Source organism: Athene noctua, chromosome 17 (assembly GCF_965140245.1).
Source record: "Athene noctua chromosome 17, bAthNoc1.hap1.1, whole genome shotgun sequence".
In the NCBI taxonomy this organism is placed as follows: Eukaryota; Metazoa; Chordata; class Aves; order Strigiformes; family Strigidae; genus Athene; species Athene noctua.
In genome coordinates, this window is record NC_134053.1 from 15,995,503 (window position 1) to 16,012,840 (window position 17,338).

Genomic DNA, 17,338 nt, shown 5'->3' on the forward strand with positions numbered 1-17,338 from the left:
TAGTCTGCTTTGTGTTAACCACAGGAAGCATCAGAGCCAAACTCCCTGTGATACTGATTTAGGCACGGACAAGTCCAGATCTCAGCTCTGTTCAGGGCCTATTTAGTTGCTATGGGGAAATGCCACAGCATGAAGCTGTTCTCTATTTCTTTTTTTTTTTTTTTTTTTTCATCAGGTCCATCCTGGTTTTTACCACCTCATCTGTTTTCCTCATGCCCATAGAGCTCTGGGCACTGGGCCAAGAATTTTGACCACAAGACTCACCAACGACTGTACAAAGGAGACACGCAGTGTACCCTGAGACTATGATCAAAGCAGGAGTTTCCGCAGCAGCCTGTCACAGCATCCAGCAATCCTCCTTCTGGCTTTTGTATGGGCTTTGGACTGGTGCTGGCCCTGTGGCCAAGCCAGGCTGAGCTGCTCTCTGCTGCTGTGTTTCAGCTTCAGGTGCAGGTTTGAATCCCTCAAGAGTCTGAATGATGCTTTTGGATGAGTAGGAGATGACAGGGCCTGCTTTGGGCATGCAGGACCTCAGAAAACCCTTCAGCACTGGCATGAATGGGACAAATCCTAGCAAGTATGGCAGAAAGCAGATGGTACTGATCACTCACCTGTGTGTGTGTATGAGTATGCACACAAACTGGACATGCATCAAGGCATCAGGACTGCCAAGGCTGTCTAGCTTACCAAGGCACTTAGGAATCCCAGCACAGGGCACTGACTTCTTGCTTCATCCTTTGGGTATGGCAATGTATTTGCACTGAAACATGCCTGGCTCCTCTGCAGAGGCTGATGCTGGTCATGAAGCTAGGATGGCAGCAGTCAGATCTGCTGGGATCCCAGGGCACAGCATCTCCTGCCCAATGACACAGCTGGTTCTGACAGATCAGTCCCCATCTCAGTGCCAAGAGTGAGCTGTTCGCTAGTATGGGTCTATGCCACAGCTTTTTGGCAGCCCCAGATTTGGAGGACACAGATCACAAATGCAACAGTTTGGGCACTGCCCTCTCCATCATTCACACAGGTAGAAACTGGCTGTGGCAGAGCTAGAAAGTACCCAGCAACACCCCACTGAGTTGTTGTTGCAGGTGGCCTCTGATACTGCCATGCTGGCTGCCCAGCATCATGGTTTCTCTGGGACATAAACCATCCAAGCATCCTCTCCTGCTTCTTCCCATGGTTGCTGTTCCCTCCTCGTGAACCATCAAGCCTAGAACAAAGCTGACACTAAGTCATGGCCCTGCTCATGTCCTTCACTCCTGGCATGCAATGGTCTGTCCTTCCTCCACATGTGGTTCTGTGAAGCTGAGCACCAGTCCCAGTGCTGTGAACCCCAACGGTGCCTGCTAGAGCCTGAAGACCCTCAGCCTGACTTGCACACATAGTGTGCTCTTGCTCTTCTCTGGCCCACACTCCAAGCCACCTGCATGTGACCGGCTGGTCTTGCATGCATGGACCTCAATACCTCAACAGTCTTCCTAAAGACAGGAGCACAGAAGAAAATCTATAGATTGATAAAGAAAACCTCCTGGCAAACTCTCTGCACAACCTGCCATGACCTGGAGTACATGCAGAGTGCACAGGGCAGCTGTCTGAAGTACAACGAGCACACAGGTAGATCCAGGCCGATGCTTTATGGCCCACTGTGTGGGGGCACCCAGGCATCAATGGGTTTAATTTCATACATCCCGATTTCAAAGACAGGGGTCATGCAGAAGATGAAGTCACTTGCACAGTGACTCCATGGAGCACTGGTGGCACAGCCAGGAACGGACACCAGCTCTCCAGCACAGCCAGCCTGAGCCCCAAGGCCAGGGGCTGCCTGCTTGGGGAGATACACCCTATTGCATCAACCCAAGCCTGAGTGCTGCTCCACTCTGGAACTACCTACTGATTCATTAATCACAGAGCTGAATCTAGTTATTTGTGCACATAAGAAGAAAAATATCCCTGTTCCACTTCTTGGGATTGCTTACTAAGGTTCCTCTACCTGCAACCTGGTGTCCTCAGCTCCAAGGGGCTGGGTTAATATTTCCTGCTATTCTGAGCGAAATATGAGTGATTTTGGGCAAATGCATGGGACATTTCAAAGGGAAAGAGAAACATTAACAGAACATGTTTCATGCAAGAAAACTCTTTGTTGCCAACAGTTAAAGATTGCATAAGCATGCCGGGTATGTCTTATTTATTACTGTCGTGTTAAATGCTCAACCTGCCTTCAGATCATGGATTACTCAACATCCTTTAAATTTTTCAGCTTTTTAGCTGTTTAGTGTACTTCACCCCTTGCAGATGACAACCATTTAGGAAAAAGAAATCTTTATTTTATATTTTTTTTGTATACTTGTACACAAGTAAAATAAAATGCATATCTATATATACTGCAATCTTGTGAAGGAAAAGGTAGCATTCTTTAACAAATGCTGCCCGTAAACATGGTGTGATGGAATGAATACGGAAAAACTGCAATATTCATAAACATAGGATTAAAACAGCATCAAATTCATTACCTCTGCGAATGGGAACCTGCAATATTGTTCAGTGTGATGTCAAGTTACAAACAGATTTTAGACATTCTTTTCGGAGCATTTCTTACACTTTTTTTTTTTTTTTTCCTGTAAATAAACCGTATTTCTTTACCATCTGCTGTAGCAAAAGCTGCTTTGTGGGCAAGTGCAGTTCCGAAGACCAAAGGTATAATTCACAGGTTTCAGGACAAATAAATTATGTACATCTTGGTGTTTGTCTTTTTTGTTGGGGTTTTTTGTTTTTTGTTTTTTTTTTTTATAAAGGCATCCAGTTAACTTTTGTGTAACAAAGCTTTCTCAGGGTGGATGGTAGTTTTGCTTTTGTTTGCAACATTTATGGAGGTCAGCAAAAGTCTAGTATTAAAGTGTCATCAACCCAGGAAAAGAGTTAATTTTAGCAGAATAACAGTAAGCTCCACACCAAGGGGGGGATCAAAAGGCTTAGGCTGAGCTGTAACGTGGAGCTGTTTCCTTGCTGGGTGAGGCGGCACTGGGCCTTTGATTTGTTCTTTTTTGAGCAGCCCTGTCTCTTTTTGGTTGGGACTGTGGAAGGTTCAATAGGCTCTAGAAACTCTGGTTTCAACTTGGTCAATGGAGGGTTTACAATGCTGGGGAAGGTCCCAAAGGGGGAATCATTTATCTGCTTGTTGCTGCCATTTTTGGAAGGGTCTGTCTCAACATACTTGGTTTTGGACATGTTCTCCTTATCCTTGAGAGGGTTGTTGGATGATGGCCGGCTGCTGTGGGAAGAAGGGCCTGCCTTGCCTTTAGCTTCATAAATAAATGACTTATCCGTTTCTGGCTGGCAGCATTTTGAGGAGCCATCATGGGAACCAAGAGGGGGGATCCCAGTTGGCAGTTTACCAGATCTGGTCTTAGTGCTAAAAACGCTTGTTCGTATCTGGTTGAAGGAGTCGACACATCCTTCCAAGTCAGAGCTCTGCAGCCTTTTGAGGTCTCTCCCTGCCAAGCGGGGGGGAAGGTGGCACTCTAGCTCTGAAGATGATCCTTTAAACTGCTTAAACCAATTCCAGAGAGACCGAGCCTGGCAGTCACAGATCCACTGGTTGCCATTCAAGCGCAGGTACTGAAGGGACACCAGGGGAGCCATGGTTTCCCCCGTGAGCACGGTCAGGTTGTTGTTAAACAGATACAAGGTCATCACTTTCCCAAGGTCGTGAAAAGACCGGCGGTGAACCAGGCTGACTCTGTTCTGGTGCAGAAGCAGCCGGTCGAGGTTGATTAGCCCCCGAAAGACGTTCTCTGACAGGCTCTTGATTTTATTACCATGCAAAAACAGGTAGGTGAGGTTTGCGAGATCTATGAAGGTGTCATCCAGCAGGTTCTGTAGCTTATTATCCTGAAGGTAGAGATATTGCAAGGAGAACAACCCTCGAAAAAGCCCTGTGGAGAGCTCCAGGAGCCCACAGCGATCCAGGTGTAAGGTGTGGAGGTGAACAAGACCCCGAAAGGTGACAGGGTTGATAGATTTCAGGTTCGTGTTGTCACTGAGATCTAACTCCTCCAGTTTGTTGAGCCCATAGAAGGCTCCAGGCTCAATGAGGCTGATGTTGTTGGAGTGGATCCAAAGAATTGTCATGTTGCGGCAGGAGGTGAAGCTGGTGGACCTCACAAGGGTTATCTTGTTGTTGTGCAAGAAGATGCGCTGGCTCTGGATGGGTATCTCACTGGGGATTGCTGTCAGTCCTTGCTGCTGACAACTTATTGTAATCTTCGGTTCACTGTAGCATACACACGCCCCGGGGCAAGACTCCACTTCTGACTGGATGTTCAAGCAAAGCACCAAAATCAGCAGTTTCCTTCCTAAAGGATAACAAAAATAGTATGCAGATTAGCCAGGGTCATGGGAGAGCACTTTTCTTTGCAACTAATAGATGAGCCTGAAAATCACCCTTCTAAGTGTGTTGCCACTAACCACAAACAACATATGCCAGCAGAGCCAAACAATTAAAATGCAGAATTAAAAATGCTCTACCACTCAAGACAATAGCTAAAATCAATATACACTTATAGTGACAAAGTTTGAGCACCTCCTCAGCCTTTCATACATTGGAGACTTTGGTGGTGAAAGAGAGTAATCATTATTATTTATTTGCATCGTGCGTCCTGAATGCTCATCTAACATAAGCCCTGTTCCAAAGAGCTTACCTCTGAGCAAAGAGGATGTCTTCTGGGGGACCATTTGTCTCTGCCACAGGCTCATTTAGCACAGTTCAGGCTATGAGAAAGCATCTGCCCAGCTATGGCTGATGCCTGCAGCCACAGGGTTGTATTAGGCAACTCTCCATCCCATTCAGCAGTGCCACCAGCTCCTTGCTTTTTGGGATCATTGAACAACTCTCCATAACAAGCAAGTGTCCCCAGACTGCACTCAAAATGTAAGATGGAGTTGTGGCTTTTGTGACTTTCCATGAACAACTTCTGACTGATCTGGTATTCCTGTAAGAAATAACTGTGAGGGATTGCCAGAATAACTCACAGGTCAGACCTGCCTGTAGAGATCTCAGGGCCAAGAGCATCGTTTCTTTCTCTTGATCAAACCTTTACGCCACGTATTCTTGCTTTCCTTCCTCTCTCCCATTTTCCCCTTTGAATCTGTGCAGCCACCGAAGAAGAGGAGAAAACAGCATGCGTTTCCACAGAGGGCAGTGCTGTTGTTGGAGGAAGTCATGTGCAATTCAGGGATTCCTCAAAGTTTGCACAGCAGAAGTGGGTTTCATCTGTCCCAAGTGTGCAGGCAGCCCACTGGGGTTGAAGAGCCCCTGAGAGGAACTTTTTTTTTTTCATGGTGATGACCACCCACTTCCCCATGAGCTGGGCTGCACAGGAAACACAAGGAAGCATTTTGATTCACCAAATTCACCAGCCCCGGCTGGGCTGCTGGGAAAGGGCCTGGAGGATGGGCGGGGATGGGCAGAGGCTCTGCAGCCAGCATCATCTTCTGAAAGGGGACCTGGGAGGGAGGGTCAGCGTGAATCTCCAGCTGAGAGACCTGCTGTTTCCTACTCATGGTGGGGAAGGCAGGGAAGAGAGGCAGTTTCAGAGTGCTTCACCAGCAATTAGCAGCAAGTAATTAGATTGCTTCCTCTAAACCCCATACGGGAGCTAAAGTGAATGGGCAGAACTGTAGCAGCGGGAGACTCTGTTTGTGAAATACCACGTGCGAACAAACACACGTGTATCTCCTTCCCAGCTCATCACAGCACCTCTGGCAAAAAAGACATGGTCCTCCCCATTGCTGTGCATCTCCAGCCCAGGGACAACAGCAGCTTTCCCTCTTCGCTGTTGTGGGAGGTTTTTTCTTCCTTGAAAAACTGAAAATATTGTTCAGGCATGTTGATGTCTCAGTACACCTTAAGATAAAATAGCAGAGTTCAAAAAGTCAGGCAGAAAGGGACAGTGAAGAATGGGACAAACTGGGGAGACTGGAGAGAGCCAGGCCGCATCCAGCCACGTGTGCACGGTGCAGCACACTGGCTCCCGTGGGGCCAAACCTTGGAGACAGCGGCTGCATCTCACAGAAAAGCCTGAAAGGCAGTCACGTTGCTAATGAAATCACATCATCTCTGCATCGAAGTAGCAACTTCAAACACCAGTGATAAAGAATTAAATCATATGGAAATCTCACCAAACTGTTTACTGAAGCAATAATAAAAGTATTGGAGAAGCCAAGGTGGGAAAGTCACTTTTCAGCAATAACAGGATGGGATCCCAGGCCTGAGTTTCAGTCTAGTCAAAATAATTCACCGTGTGCAGCTAATAAATCTGTGATGATCCAACAGTCCAATATAGTCAGGAGACTCCTATATATCATAGTCCACATGGGAGAAAAAATAACAGCTCAGCATGCAGAGATAATTTGAGCCTGATATTATTAGCTGCTGAGCATCCCTAGAAGGCAGTGTGTTGCGTACAGTATTATGACACATTCTGGTTGGCTTGTCATGTTTTGACATATCACGTCCCATTGTATGGAGCAAAGTAACATGAGACAACTGAAATCCCCTGCTGCAGACATGTCACACCAAGAGGAGCCTCCTGGGAAATTAAAACAATGCTGGCAACTCTCTGACCAGCACAATTCCTCTCCAGCTGATAACGAAAACCTGCAGCCAGAGAAACAGGACTTTCTGGAGCCTCTTTCTTCAGTTTCCTGGTTCAGATGATGGGAGCCGGGGTGGCACTGGAGCACTGGGATTCACCTCTCTGTGCAACACCACCTGCTCCAGCAAAACAGCACTTGGACTGCAGACACCTCTGCAGGCTCCACGGCTCTTCCCAGCTGCTCCTCCCTGCCTTGGTAATATCGCAGGGGCTACAACCTACTCGGGGAAAATCCAGCCACAACCCAGGTGCATCCCACATGCTTTATAAATAAGTGACATGCTCACAGCAGTGAAAGCAAAGAACCATTCCTATGGGAGAGGAATCACAATGACAACACTCCTGTTCCAGCTCCAGCCAGGAGAAGCAAGTGCATAATAAATATATGTATACACGGGGAGAGGAAGGGAGAACATGAAGCAGCCAGGAGAGAACAAACCATGCATATGAATACCACCCTGCCTTGTGCCACCCCTTCCCAACAGCCATGCTCCTGCACCCTCTGGATCACTTGATCCGCTTGCGCTCTGAGCATGAACCACCAGCTCTTTCCTACAGAGAGAACTGCTGGGGCCGGGCAGCAAGGTCCTGTCCCTGTTCCTGGGTGTGTGCAGAGCTGGAGGAATGCCATGTCTTCTCCCCAGCACAGAGGAGCAGGAGGGAAGGGTCAAATCCTGCTCCACTCTGAACCCCCACTTTTCTTCTCCCGCTGCCTGTGCCTCTGCGGCTGCCGGGAGCTGTGAGTCAGTGGCACTGAGAGCTGCTGCCAGTGGAGCAGCACAGGGAAATTAATTACAGGCAGGGCTAGCCTGTGTGCTTTAATTAGGGACCTGGTGTTCATGAGCTGCTCAGATTAGCTCCTTCCACAGGAGACAGTTACTGTCAATCATCCCCCAAAGCTTTTTTCCAGTTAGCTTCCCGCCGTGCAGCTCAACCATGCCTGACTGATCCATGGCAAAGCTCAGCACCCAGCAGGCGCCAGAGGGTCCCCAGCCAGTGCAGGGCCTGAAGCAAGTGCAGGAGCTGGTGTAGTCCACACCCAGCCTTGGGAAATCAAGGTGACCCTTTCTTCCTGAGCCAGACTGGTGCTGTGGCAGAGACCGGAGGGACCATGCCTTGTCCTCTCCTACTCCTCCAAGGAGCTTCTCTGTCACTGGTGCTCAACCAGTAACTGTGCCTTGTGCTCAGCGTGTCCCAGACCATGGTGGCCACCAAGTGCCATGAGCCATCCAGACCTTGCAACAGGGTAGTTTCATCTGTCCAATTCCAGGCAAATATTATTTTGCTTTTTCTGACCATGTGCCAAGTGACCATTTTAGGACAGGGATGAGCACAAGGCAGGTTCCTGGGACAGGAAGGTTGCTAAGACCTGGCATCAAGCCACATTAACACAGTTTCAGGATGGTTTGAAGCACAGCAGAGCTTGTTCCTGTCTGCTTGAAATATACCCCCATATTTTCAGGTAATACCTTACTCTACACCAGATCCTGTAAGATCGAGACAGGCCAATGGTACCACTGCCCTGTGCCTCTGGGGATGGAGCCCATCACTTGGAAACAGGCATCTGTTTTGGGGCCAATGTCATGACACAAAGCACAAGCTTAAGTCCCTTTATGCTGAGCCAGGCACCACGGCATGGCGTGGAGCATCACCTCACTGAGCCTCGTGCTTGTCCAGCTGAGGTGAAGGCAGCACCCAGACAAACCAGTCCATCCCCAGAGAAGCTGGGACATATCCTGGCAAGTGCCCAGAGCCTGTACTCCATGCTGCAGCTCACTTCTCTTGGCAAAAAGCAGAGGGGAAGGATGAAGACCTTCAGAGGGTGGCTAGGCAAAAATCATGCAGACGCAGCTTAAAATTTGCTAGGAATAGTGTGAGAGTCATGGGCTTCTGCTCCTCTTGTGAGTCACTAAGTATCCATGATGCTGAGAAGTCCCAGTGGGTGCTGCCCTGAGCAGAGATGTCATCTGATTGAGGACAGATGACAGGAATCCAGAGGACCTGGGCAGAAAGAGCCCAGCTACTCCACATCCTGACTGGCACAGGCAAGTGCCATCGTTTGTTTTCCTGGAGTGCTGGGTCCGGCTCTGGCTGTGGGCTCCTTCCTCTTCCAGGAAAAACACACCCTGACCTTAGGCCAGAAGTACAGGAGATATTCACTGATCTCACAGGGAGGAGGGATGTGAGAAGGTCACTGTGTGCCCATTTCCAGAAATATGTGCCAAGCTCAGCTCCCACTGGGGAACTACAGCATCCTTCCCTCAACCTGACCACCCGGAGTGTGCTCCCACCATCACTGCTGACCCTGGCCCCTCCACAACCTGCTGGACTCTTCCACCTGCAGGACTCAACCTTAGTGCCCATCCCTGAGAAAAAGGATCTTGGCGTGACATCCATTCCCTCATCTCTTAGACAAGAAGCCATTCCTACCCTTTCCAGAACATGATTAAAACTTAACTAGATAGTTCCAGTCAAAAGCAAAAGATGAAAGAAAATCCAGTACCTGGAACCTTCAATCCCTCCAAGACTTTGGCTCTGAGTTTAGCATTTGTTCCTCCAGAGCTTTCTTAAAAGCCAGAAACCTCCTTCAGTCAAACTGCTGCACTTCCCCTTTGCCATCTCAGAAGTGTTATGACTCATGGAACTGGGAAGCAATTAAAGTGGGTCCATTATCTGTCTTTCCGCTAGTCCCCTGTGCGATCACATTGTCAAACATGGCAATTAGAAAGAAAAGGCTCTGGGGGCCTCTAATAGATGCTTTGCAAACTTTTTAAGAGGCCAAAGCAAAATGCAATTTTCTGCAGTTTGCAGAGCCACGGCCTTTCTCTGCTGCTCTGCACTTGTCTCTATTGATTTGGAGATATTATAATGCGGCTTTCCTACAGTGGAGGGTCAATAATCATTTGAATTCTCTCCTGGTTGGACATAAAGGGAGTACTTTACAATACAAAGCCTTTTGCTGATGCACACAGCATTTTGCCTTTGTTTATAGTACGGAGACACGATAGCTGCTTAATTCCCTGTTCTGAATGGATATTGTTTGAAATTCAGCACATGGCTTTGAAAGACACTCTGCAAAGCAGCTTCAGTGTCTCCTGCTTTGTCCTGTGGCCAAAGGTGGGTCTGTGTGTGTGAGAGTGTGTGTGCCAAAAGGAAGAGGGCAGCACTTTTATAAATTTCAAGTCGAAGGTGAATTGAGATGTGAATGAGGAAGGAGAATTGGTTTGGACTAGTCCCACCTCAGGCTGGAGTTTCCTTTGCTTCTGCTGTCTCCTCCCTCCCTCCCTCCGTCCCTCCCTCCCTCCCTCCACTGTGGAGAGGAAGGCTGGTTCATGATGGTGCAGCTGGAGTGGCTTTAGGGTGAGGAGAGGAGCAACGTTTTGCCACCGCACAAGCACCTGGGAGATGTAACCAGTGTTACAGCTCTGGGGAACTGAGGGCCCGGAGTGTGTACGAACAGAGCAGGTCTCAGCACAAAGGTGCCCACTGCCATGCAAGCATCCTCAGGCAGCCAGCTGCAGCAGAAAATTTTGGGGCTGCTGCAGGTCCTGTGGTGTATCTGCAGCTCTGTGGGGATGTTGGGGCATCAGGCACCCCTCTCGAGGCGAACAGTCAGTGGGGTCACTGGAGCAAGTGAGCTGATCGCAGCTCCATGTCTGCTCCAAGGGGCTGAACTGCCCTCCAGGGTTGGCTGACTGGGTCAGCTCTATCTCCATGGGCTGGAGCTCAGTCCCAGTTCACACAAAAACACGTACACCTTGTTCTGATGCCAAATCCCAGCTGCCTAAAAATAGGCAGCTATTTCCCATTTAGACACCCTTGAGGGTCTGAGACATCAAGATGAGCGCTGGCAGGTTTGACGCAGCTCCTCTAGGAGACCTGTGCTCTTCCAGCAGCTGGAGATGAGTGCAATATAAGTTGCAGCAGGCAGCAATGTTTAGGCACCTGAAGCCCACCCCTAACTTCTATAGGTACAGTCTCTGATTCCACATGCTCTGGGACTGCATTCAGACCCATTAACCTTTGGGACTGCGGTGCTTTTCATTCCCTTTGGCAGTACAGCCTCAGTCCTGATCTTTGGTATCCAGCCTCTACCCTGACTGAGACAGGATTTCAGCAGAAAAAATATCTTATATGGTCAGAAATGAAAGGTCATTTCCGTAATGCATCCAGGCAGGGGATGGAGGCAACAGATGTGCCATTTCCTAACTTCTAGGTGTTCATCTTTTCCACCTAAATCATACTCCCTTAATGCGATTTTTGGACTTAATACTGCAGGGATATTTTTAAGGGAAGAAGGTAAAAGCGAGTTATATCATGGGCAATTCTTAGAATCCATCCTCACAAATCTCCAGAGGGGTTTGAATGCTGATTCTTCATCACTGCTTAGGGCCGAGCTACATGACTCATTACGTGAGCTGAGTGCAGCACAAACCTTAACCAGGGCAGCTCCATCCATTCACGGGCATGTGCCAAAGCAGCTCCCGGCCAGCGGTGCTCCCCATCCCTGCCAGGGGCTCTCCAGCGCTCCCAGCATTTTGGCAGCAGTGTCAGTTTAGTCTAACAACATTTGGGCAAGGTTTTGGTGGTTTGCCAGCATTTCCCTCAGCAACATCAGGGAGAGAAAGGAAAAGGTGATAGTTAGCAGTTTATATTTCAGACAATTTGAATACAAATTTGATGATGAGAAAAAAAAAAAAAAAAAAGTCTTTTCTCTAGCCAGAGGGTTTTCCTCCTGCTGAATTTCAAAGGCTTGCTGCAAGCCATGGAGGTGTGAAAGAGTCTCAAAGAAAAGGTCACAAGAAACCTTCATAGGGGAAAATATCAAGGGAGTTAAATGCAGGATTCATTAGGTCCCTGTATAGCAATAACACTAATATCAGTTATTATAGCCTAGTAATGCCTGGTGAGGCCAGGAAATGAGAAAGAGAAAAGCCCTTGTTATAACACAAGAACGTGAGAAGAGCTTCATGGTGTCAGACAAGGGCTCATTGGGCTGGTCTGACACCATGGTCAGGAGCAGATGCGGATGGAAAGTCAATACGAAATGGTGTGAGCATTGCCTTAGCATCTTCTCCAAGCCCCAGGAAAACAGTGGCCCAGGGCCTGCCTGAGGCAAAATTTCCCCATCTCCTTGACTATGAAACCTTCTTTCCACTCTCTCAGGTTTTCTCCAAGCCCTAGGTCATTGTATGAATGCTGATCCAGACATTTTTGCTGTACTTTGCAGCTTTTCCAGGTCCTCCTCACTGTGAGGTTGGGAGGATGATACTTGGGATGCAACTGCAGCATGGACTTACGCAGAGGCTTAGATGTTCTGCTCTGTCCCTTACAGCTCCTGCACTCTGCCTGCCATCATTCAACATCAAGCTGAGCTTTTCAGAGAGCCCTCCACAAAGTCCCCAAGATCACTTTGCTGAGTGGCAATAGCTCATTTAGAGCCCATCATTGTGTTTGTTTAGGTAAGGGTCTGGGCTGTTTGCCAGTGTACATTACTTCGTATTTATAAATGCTGAATTGCATCTGCCATCTAGTCTGTGGTTATGAATTTTACCGTGAAACCCCTCGCTGCAACAAATCATGTGCCCAAATATCCACTTTCCTTCAAGCAGAAATATTATCATAGTTCACAGTTGTGCCCAAATCTTAAAATGTAAAATGGTTGTAAGCAGTGACATCTTCCTGATCCAGGAGCCAAGCTGCAGCAGCAGTTCACAGAATAAGGATTTGATAATCCCTAGCTATCAACACAGGTTAAAGATGCTCCTTTAAATGGTTTACATAAAAAGAGGAATAAACTTTGCTCACATCTTTGGTATGAGGTTATTCTCTTAGGCTTTAAAAAGCTGACCTATTTATCACTGTGTCCTATGGACAGGCATAGGAAAATCCTATGGATATCCTAGGCCATTCTTCAATGAGTGCCATTGCCAGCTCTGTGCTCTGCCACATCACCTGGTGGACTAATTCCCGGCCAATTCTATCAGTAGAGGCAGAATTCTCAGCTGTTCTTGTGTAAAATGTAATAAATCTGTGGGTTTTCCATCTGTCCTCCCTCCATCTATCTATCACACATCTGGAAGGGAAAAGCTTATGACCTTTTAAAGGGAAAAGTTTATGACCTTTTTAAAGTAAAAACATGGAGAATTCCTGTAGGAAAGGTCTCTTATGTGTGTTTATGCCATTCAGTCCTGGCACTTCCCATGCAGATAGTGTAGGTCCCAAACGCTGCTGGCCCATCCAAACTCTCCCAGTATTCCCTTTTTCTTCCTCACAGGAAAGCTGATTTTCCCACTGTGTGCAGAATTATGTCCCCTTTCAGGATGTGATCACGTATGGTTCCTTAATGCTGGAATAACCATGGCCATGTTCAGCTTTCCTAAAGACATAATGCAAAGTTTTGGCATTGCCTTGCTCCTGGCCCTCTTTAGTGTCCCCTCCACTGGTGTGACACCACCAAAGTCCCTGCACCACAGCTTCCCTCAAGCCAACCTCAGCATCAGACTCAGTACATGGGACTTGTAGGGATCTGGCTCTGAGCAGGTGAGTTTGACGTGATACTGTGCCAGTTACCAAATACAACAGCAATAGCTGGAGGAGAGGGAAAAATCTCTTGCAGATAGTCAATGCAGGGGACAGTCTGTGACAAAGGCAGAAGTCCAAGGCAAATATCTGACGTGGAAGTCAGATGAAAGGCAAGGAAGTCTGGGCAGAAAATGCCCAGTGCGCAAAGGGAAGGTGAAAGCACGTGGCGTGGAACAAGCATTTGAGCACCTGTGGCGTTCCTGGGAAAAATGAGCACGAAGGAGGGAAGAGGAAGAGGATGGGCAGGAAGGCTGTAGGCTTGCCACAGGAAAGCCAGCAGAACAAGGGTATAGAGATACCTATGAAAGCCTGCAGCTACCAGTTGAGCTCTCCAAATCCACCTGCCATGAATTCATCTGGGATGACCACTCTGAATAACTACTGTGATCCTCATCAACTACACAGAGCCACAGTGATGCACTTACTGCAAGGCTGAGGTTGGCCAGACTGAGGACAGTCAGATGAAGAGGAAGTGGGCTCCTTCCTCATCACCTGGGAGAAACATCACATCTGCATTTTTTCCAAGTCACAGCCACCAATGGCCATGGTATTATCCTGGCTATCCCTGCCAGGCTGCCTTTTACAAAGTGTCATATGACTAAAATCCATACCCAGCCCAGTAAATCCCAGCAGATCCCAGGTTGCCTAAGAAAGCAGACCAAAAGAAGCTGTGACCAGTCCCCAGTACAGTGGGTGAGGGTATCATAAGTGGTCATAATCCTCATTTCCATCTTATCCAGATGGGATGCATCCAGCACATTGCATGAACAGAATATTCTATTATATTGCCACCATTCAATCCTCATACTGTGAAGAATGAAGTGAGAAAATATGCATTGTGAATCACAACTAGCTCATACAGAAGTTAGTATTATTTGTGCCATATTTGTAAAAAATCGGGGACAAACAGGTGTCCAAAGGAAGTAATCTCTGGTTCCTGAGATGACTTAGATCTCCCGTGGAGCGCAAAGTACCTCAGGAATGCTTCAAAACAATATTACTAAGAAGCAGAGTTTCCTGCGTATCCAAGCCTGGCACTGGTGAAAGCACTGTGTGCGAGTGACTCACGGAGAGAAGAGGTAAAGCTCCAGATGGCATTTACACCTGCTCTCCCCCAGCCATCTGGGACCGCACCCCACCTGGCAGCTGCAAATCCCACCCCCACACCTTCGGCACTGGAAGTGCCCCATTGCACTATGCAGCATTTTTCTCATTTTTCCTCTAAAATTACACTTATCTCAGCTTTTGCTTACAGACCCAGCATCTGCAGATAATGGAGAATGGAGGAATGAAGTCTAAGAAAGAGCCTGGAAGGAAAGGTTGCTCCAAAAATTTCCCACGACCTCAGTTTCATTGTCTGCATGGATGCAGGTGAAGAAACAGCTTGGGAACTAATGCCCTGGGGAACACAAGTAGGAGACGGCATTTTAATTTCAACTTTAGACACAACCACTTTTTCAAAGAACAGCTAGAAATCAAAACATAAGAGCAGACACAGGTGACTGAAGATCGCATTCCTCTACGCTGCTCACAACTTGATGCTCTCCTTCCTGAGCCTGGATGACCAGAGCTTTCCATGTCACCCCAGAAGTTGTCACCTTGCACGGTGGAGTAGCAGAGCCATGCAATGAAATGTAAGGTCTCTACCACGAGGCTGCCTTACAGAAAGCTCTGTGGTGCAGACACAGGGCACTTCTCAGCACTGCCCTGGCTGCTCCATCCATGCGGTTGGGAGAGAAGCCCAGAGCAGCCATGCTCCTCGCTCTGCCTCCTTTCCCCTGACTCTCTTGGCATCCCTCCCAGCTCCCTGGCATGCATCCCTGCTACGTTCACATGGCTCATTCTTTCATTCCCAGATAAAAGCTGGAACTGATTTTTAATAAGTGTGCAAATTCAACTGCCGCTGTCTTTATCGGGTGCCGGCTTTGTCTCCTTTGCAGTTTCAGCATTAGACATGCTTGCCTACCCTTCTGCAGCTCTCTCATCCACTTTCACCAGATAAGAAACACGACACCCACAACTCTATAAACATATTTCTCTGAGATGTGCAGGCTCTGTGAAGCCAAGTTAAACAAGAATACAGTCGGACGCTAATGATACACCTTCCTGTTTGCGTGGAAACTGGGAAGCGAGCAATGGGAAAGGATCCCAGCCTGCAGCGAGGCAAGGCTTGAGCCTCACTGAAGCCTGGTTGAGATACCCGCATCTCTTACAAGAGATTTTCACCCTGAGTTCAGAGACCCCATAGTATATCACCAGGAATCTGCACCAGATTTCCATGCCAAAATCCCTCAAGTTCAACTTCCAGCATTTGGGTCTCATTACAGCTACAGTAGATTATAGCACCTCCCCGCTTTTTAATCAAGGTGGATAAAAACTCCCTATTCAGACTTCGGATTCCCCTCTTTATCCAGAGATCATGTTCATCCATTTCACCACTACAAGGGCATTAAATGTTCATAATCACCTGTTATCCAATATGGCCCTTAAATCAATTTTAGAGTTGCTGCCCTCAAGCAGGCAGTCTCCCAGCCTGACGGAGTGGCCTACATTCTGCGCTCGGAGATGGATGACCGAGCATTTAGCTGTATTAAAATTCATGTTGTTTCACTGTTGCCAGTCTACCAAGCAATTGCAATTTCTCTGCATTAGAGACTTGCCTTCATCATTATTTATCATGGCAAAATTTGAGTCAGCTGCAAACTTTACGGGCAACTAATTTATATATATTTTCCAGATCATTCATGAAAATAGTGAAATACACCAGGGTGAAAGCTGAGTCCTGCAAAGCTACTGTGCAAGCAGCATGTTCAGCAACGATCCTCCAACAACAATTGCATTTTGAGAGCTTTTAGCTGCTTGTTTCTTAATCCATTTAATAACTGTCTGTTGATTCAATAGAGAGTATATTTTCAACCAAGTAAATCAAGTGCCTGACATGAGTCTAAATATATTATTAAAATCCAGATACATGAGCAGAGACTGGCGTTTCTTTTGTCCACATCTAATACACCAGGACATTAGTCCATGCCTGGGGCGTGTTGGCATTGTGGCAATATGATTAATAAATAATAGTGACAGCAATAGCTTTAAAAACAGTATCAGAAAAAAAATGAGAACTCGACTGGGTTTAAGAATACTGTCTGGGAAATGTACCAGTTGAAATTAATGGTATTTCTATGCCTCTGATCTTTAGCTATATTAACACCTCCACTTTCTGACACAGCACCGAGATCGAACTGACCAGCTTCTCCTCACCTCGGGGATTCCCACCTGCTGCTTTAAACCAGTGGTGGGCACTGGCTTTCCCTGCCTCTGGGACTCCCCTAGTTTTCTCATATTTATAAGCAATTAGAACTGGGACCTTGTCAGATAATTTTGACAGTGCTCCCATGCACAATCCTTAGGAAGAAGTTTGCACATCCACCTGCAGCCAGATTACCGTCACTCTCCATAAACCACTCCTGATGGATGGTGTCTCATCTCAGCTGGGTATCCCCCTCCAGAGGTGCTACTTCACAGGCAAGTTGCTTAAGCACTCAGGATCATTTCAGAGAAAATAAAAGATTTCCTTGGCACTGACTCTTTGAGACTTGTTTCTGTCCAGGACTGGGTCACTCTACCACCGCCCTGCCAGACCAATCCCCTTTAATTACCACAGCGGGCTGTCCCACTGCTGGCCTTCTCTGAGAAAGGGATGTTGGAGCAACACATCAGCCCCTGAAGCATATTACTTAATTAAAAGAACCAAACCATGAAGCTTATTGAAGGCAATCTTCATCCTATAGCCAGGACCTGCAAATCTCCACAGGGACACAGACTTCACAATCTGCAGTTCAGTCATTCCATGCAGAGCAGTTTTAGTGCAGCAGGACTAATATCTCCTAATACTAAGTGGCTTTTAATATTTCATGATACTAAGTGAACTTTTTTCCCATTTCATTTGTCATCTTTATTTGTTTAATTCACCTCCTTCAGCACTGGGAGGGAGACCAAGGACCAACTGCTGATTTGGGGGAAATATGAATCATGTCATCAAAGGAATTAACTGAAGTGAAAAAAAGGAAGTAATTGGTCAAATTATGAATAGAAATACATCA

The 17,338-nt window shown here is 47.3% G+C and overlaps 1 protein-coding gene across 1 annotated transcript in view; it reads right to left on the reverse strand.

Moving 5' to 3' along the window:
• Window positions 1–2,363: 2,363 nt before the first annotated feature.
• RTN4R (reticulon 4 receptor) overlaps window positions 2,364–17,338 on the reverse strand; it is an 83,216-nt gene continuing 68,241 nt past the window's right edge. The window contains exon 2 of the mRNA XM_074921148.1: window positions 2,364–4,352. Coding sequence (XP_074777249.1) covers window positions 2,923–4,352 — 1,430 coding nt within the window. The 3' untranslated portion in view covers window positions 2,364–2,922. The remainder of the gene's footprint in view (window positions 4,353–17,338) is intronic.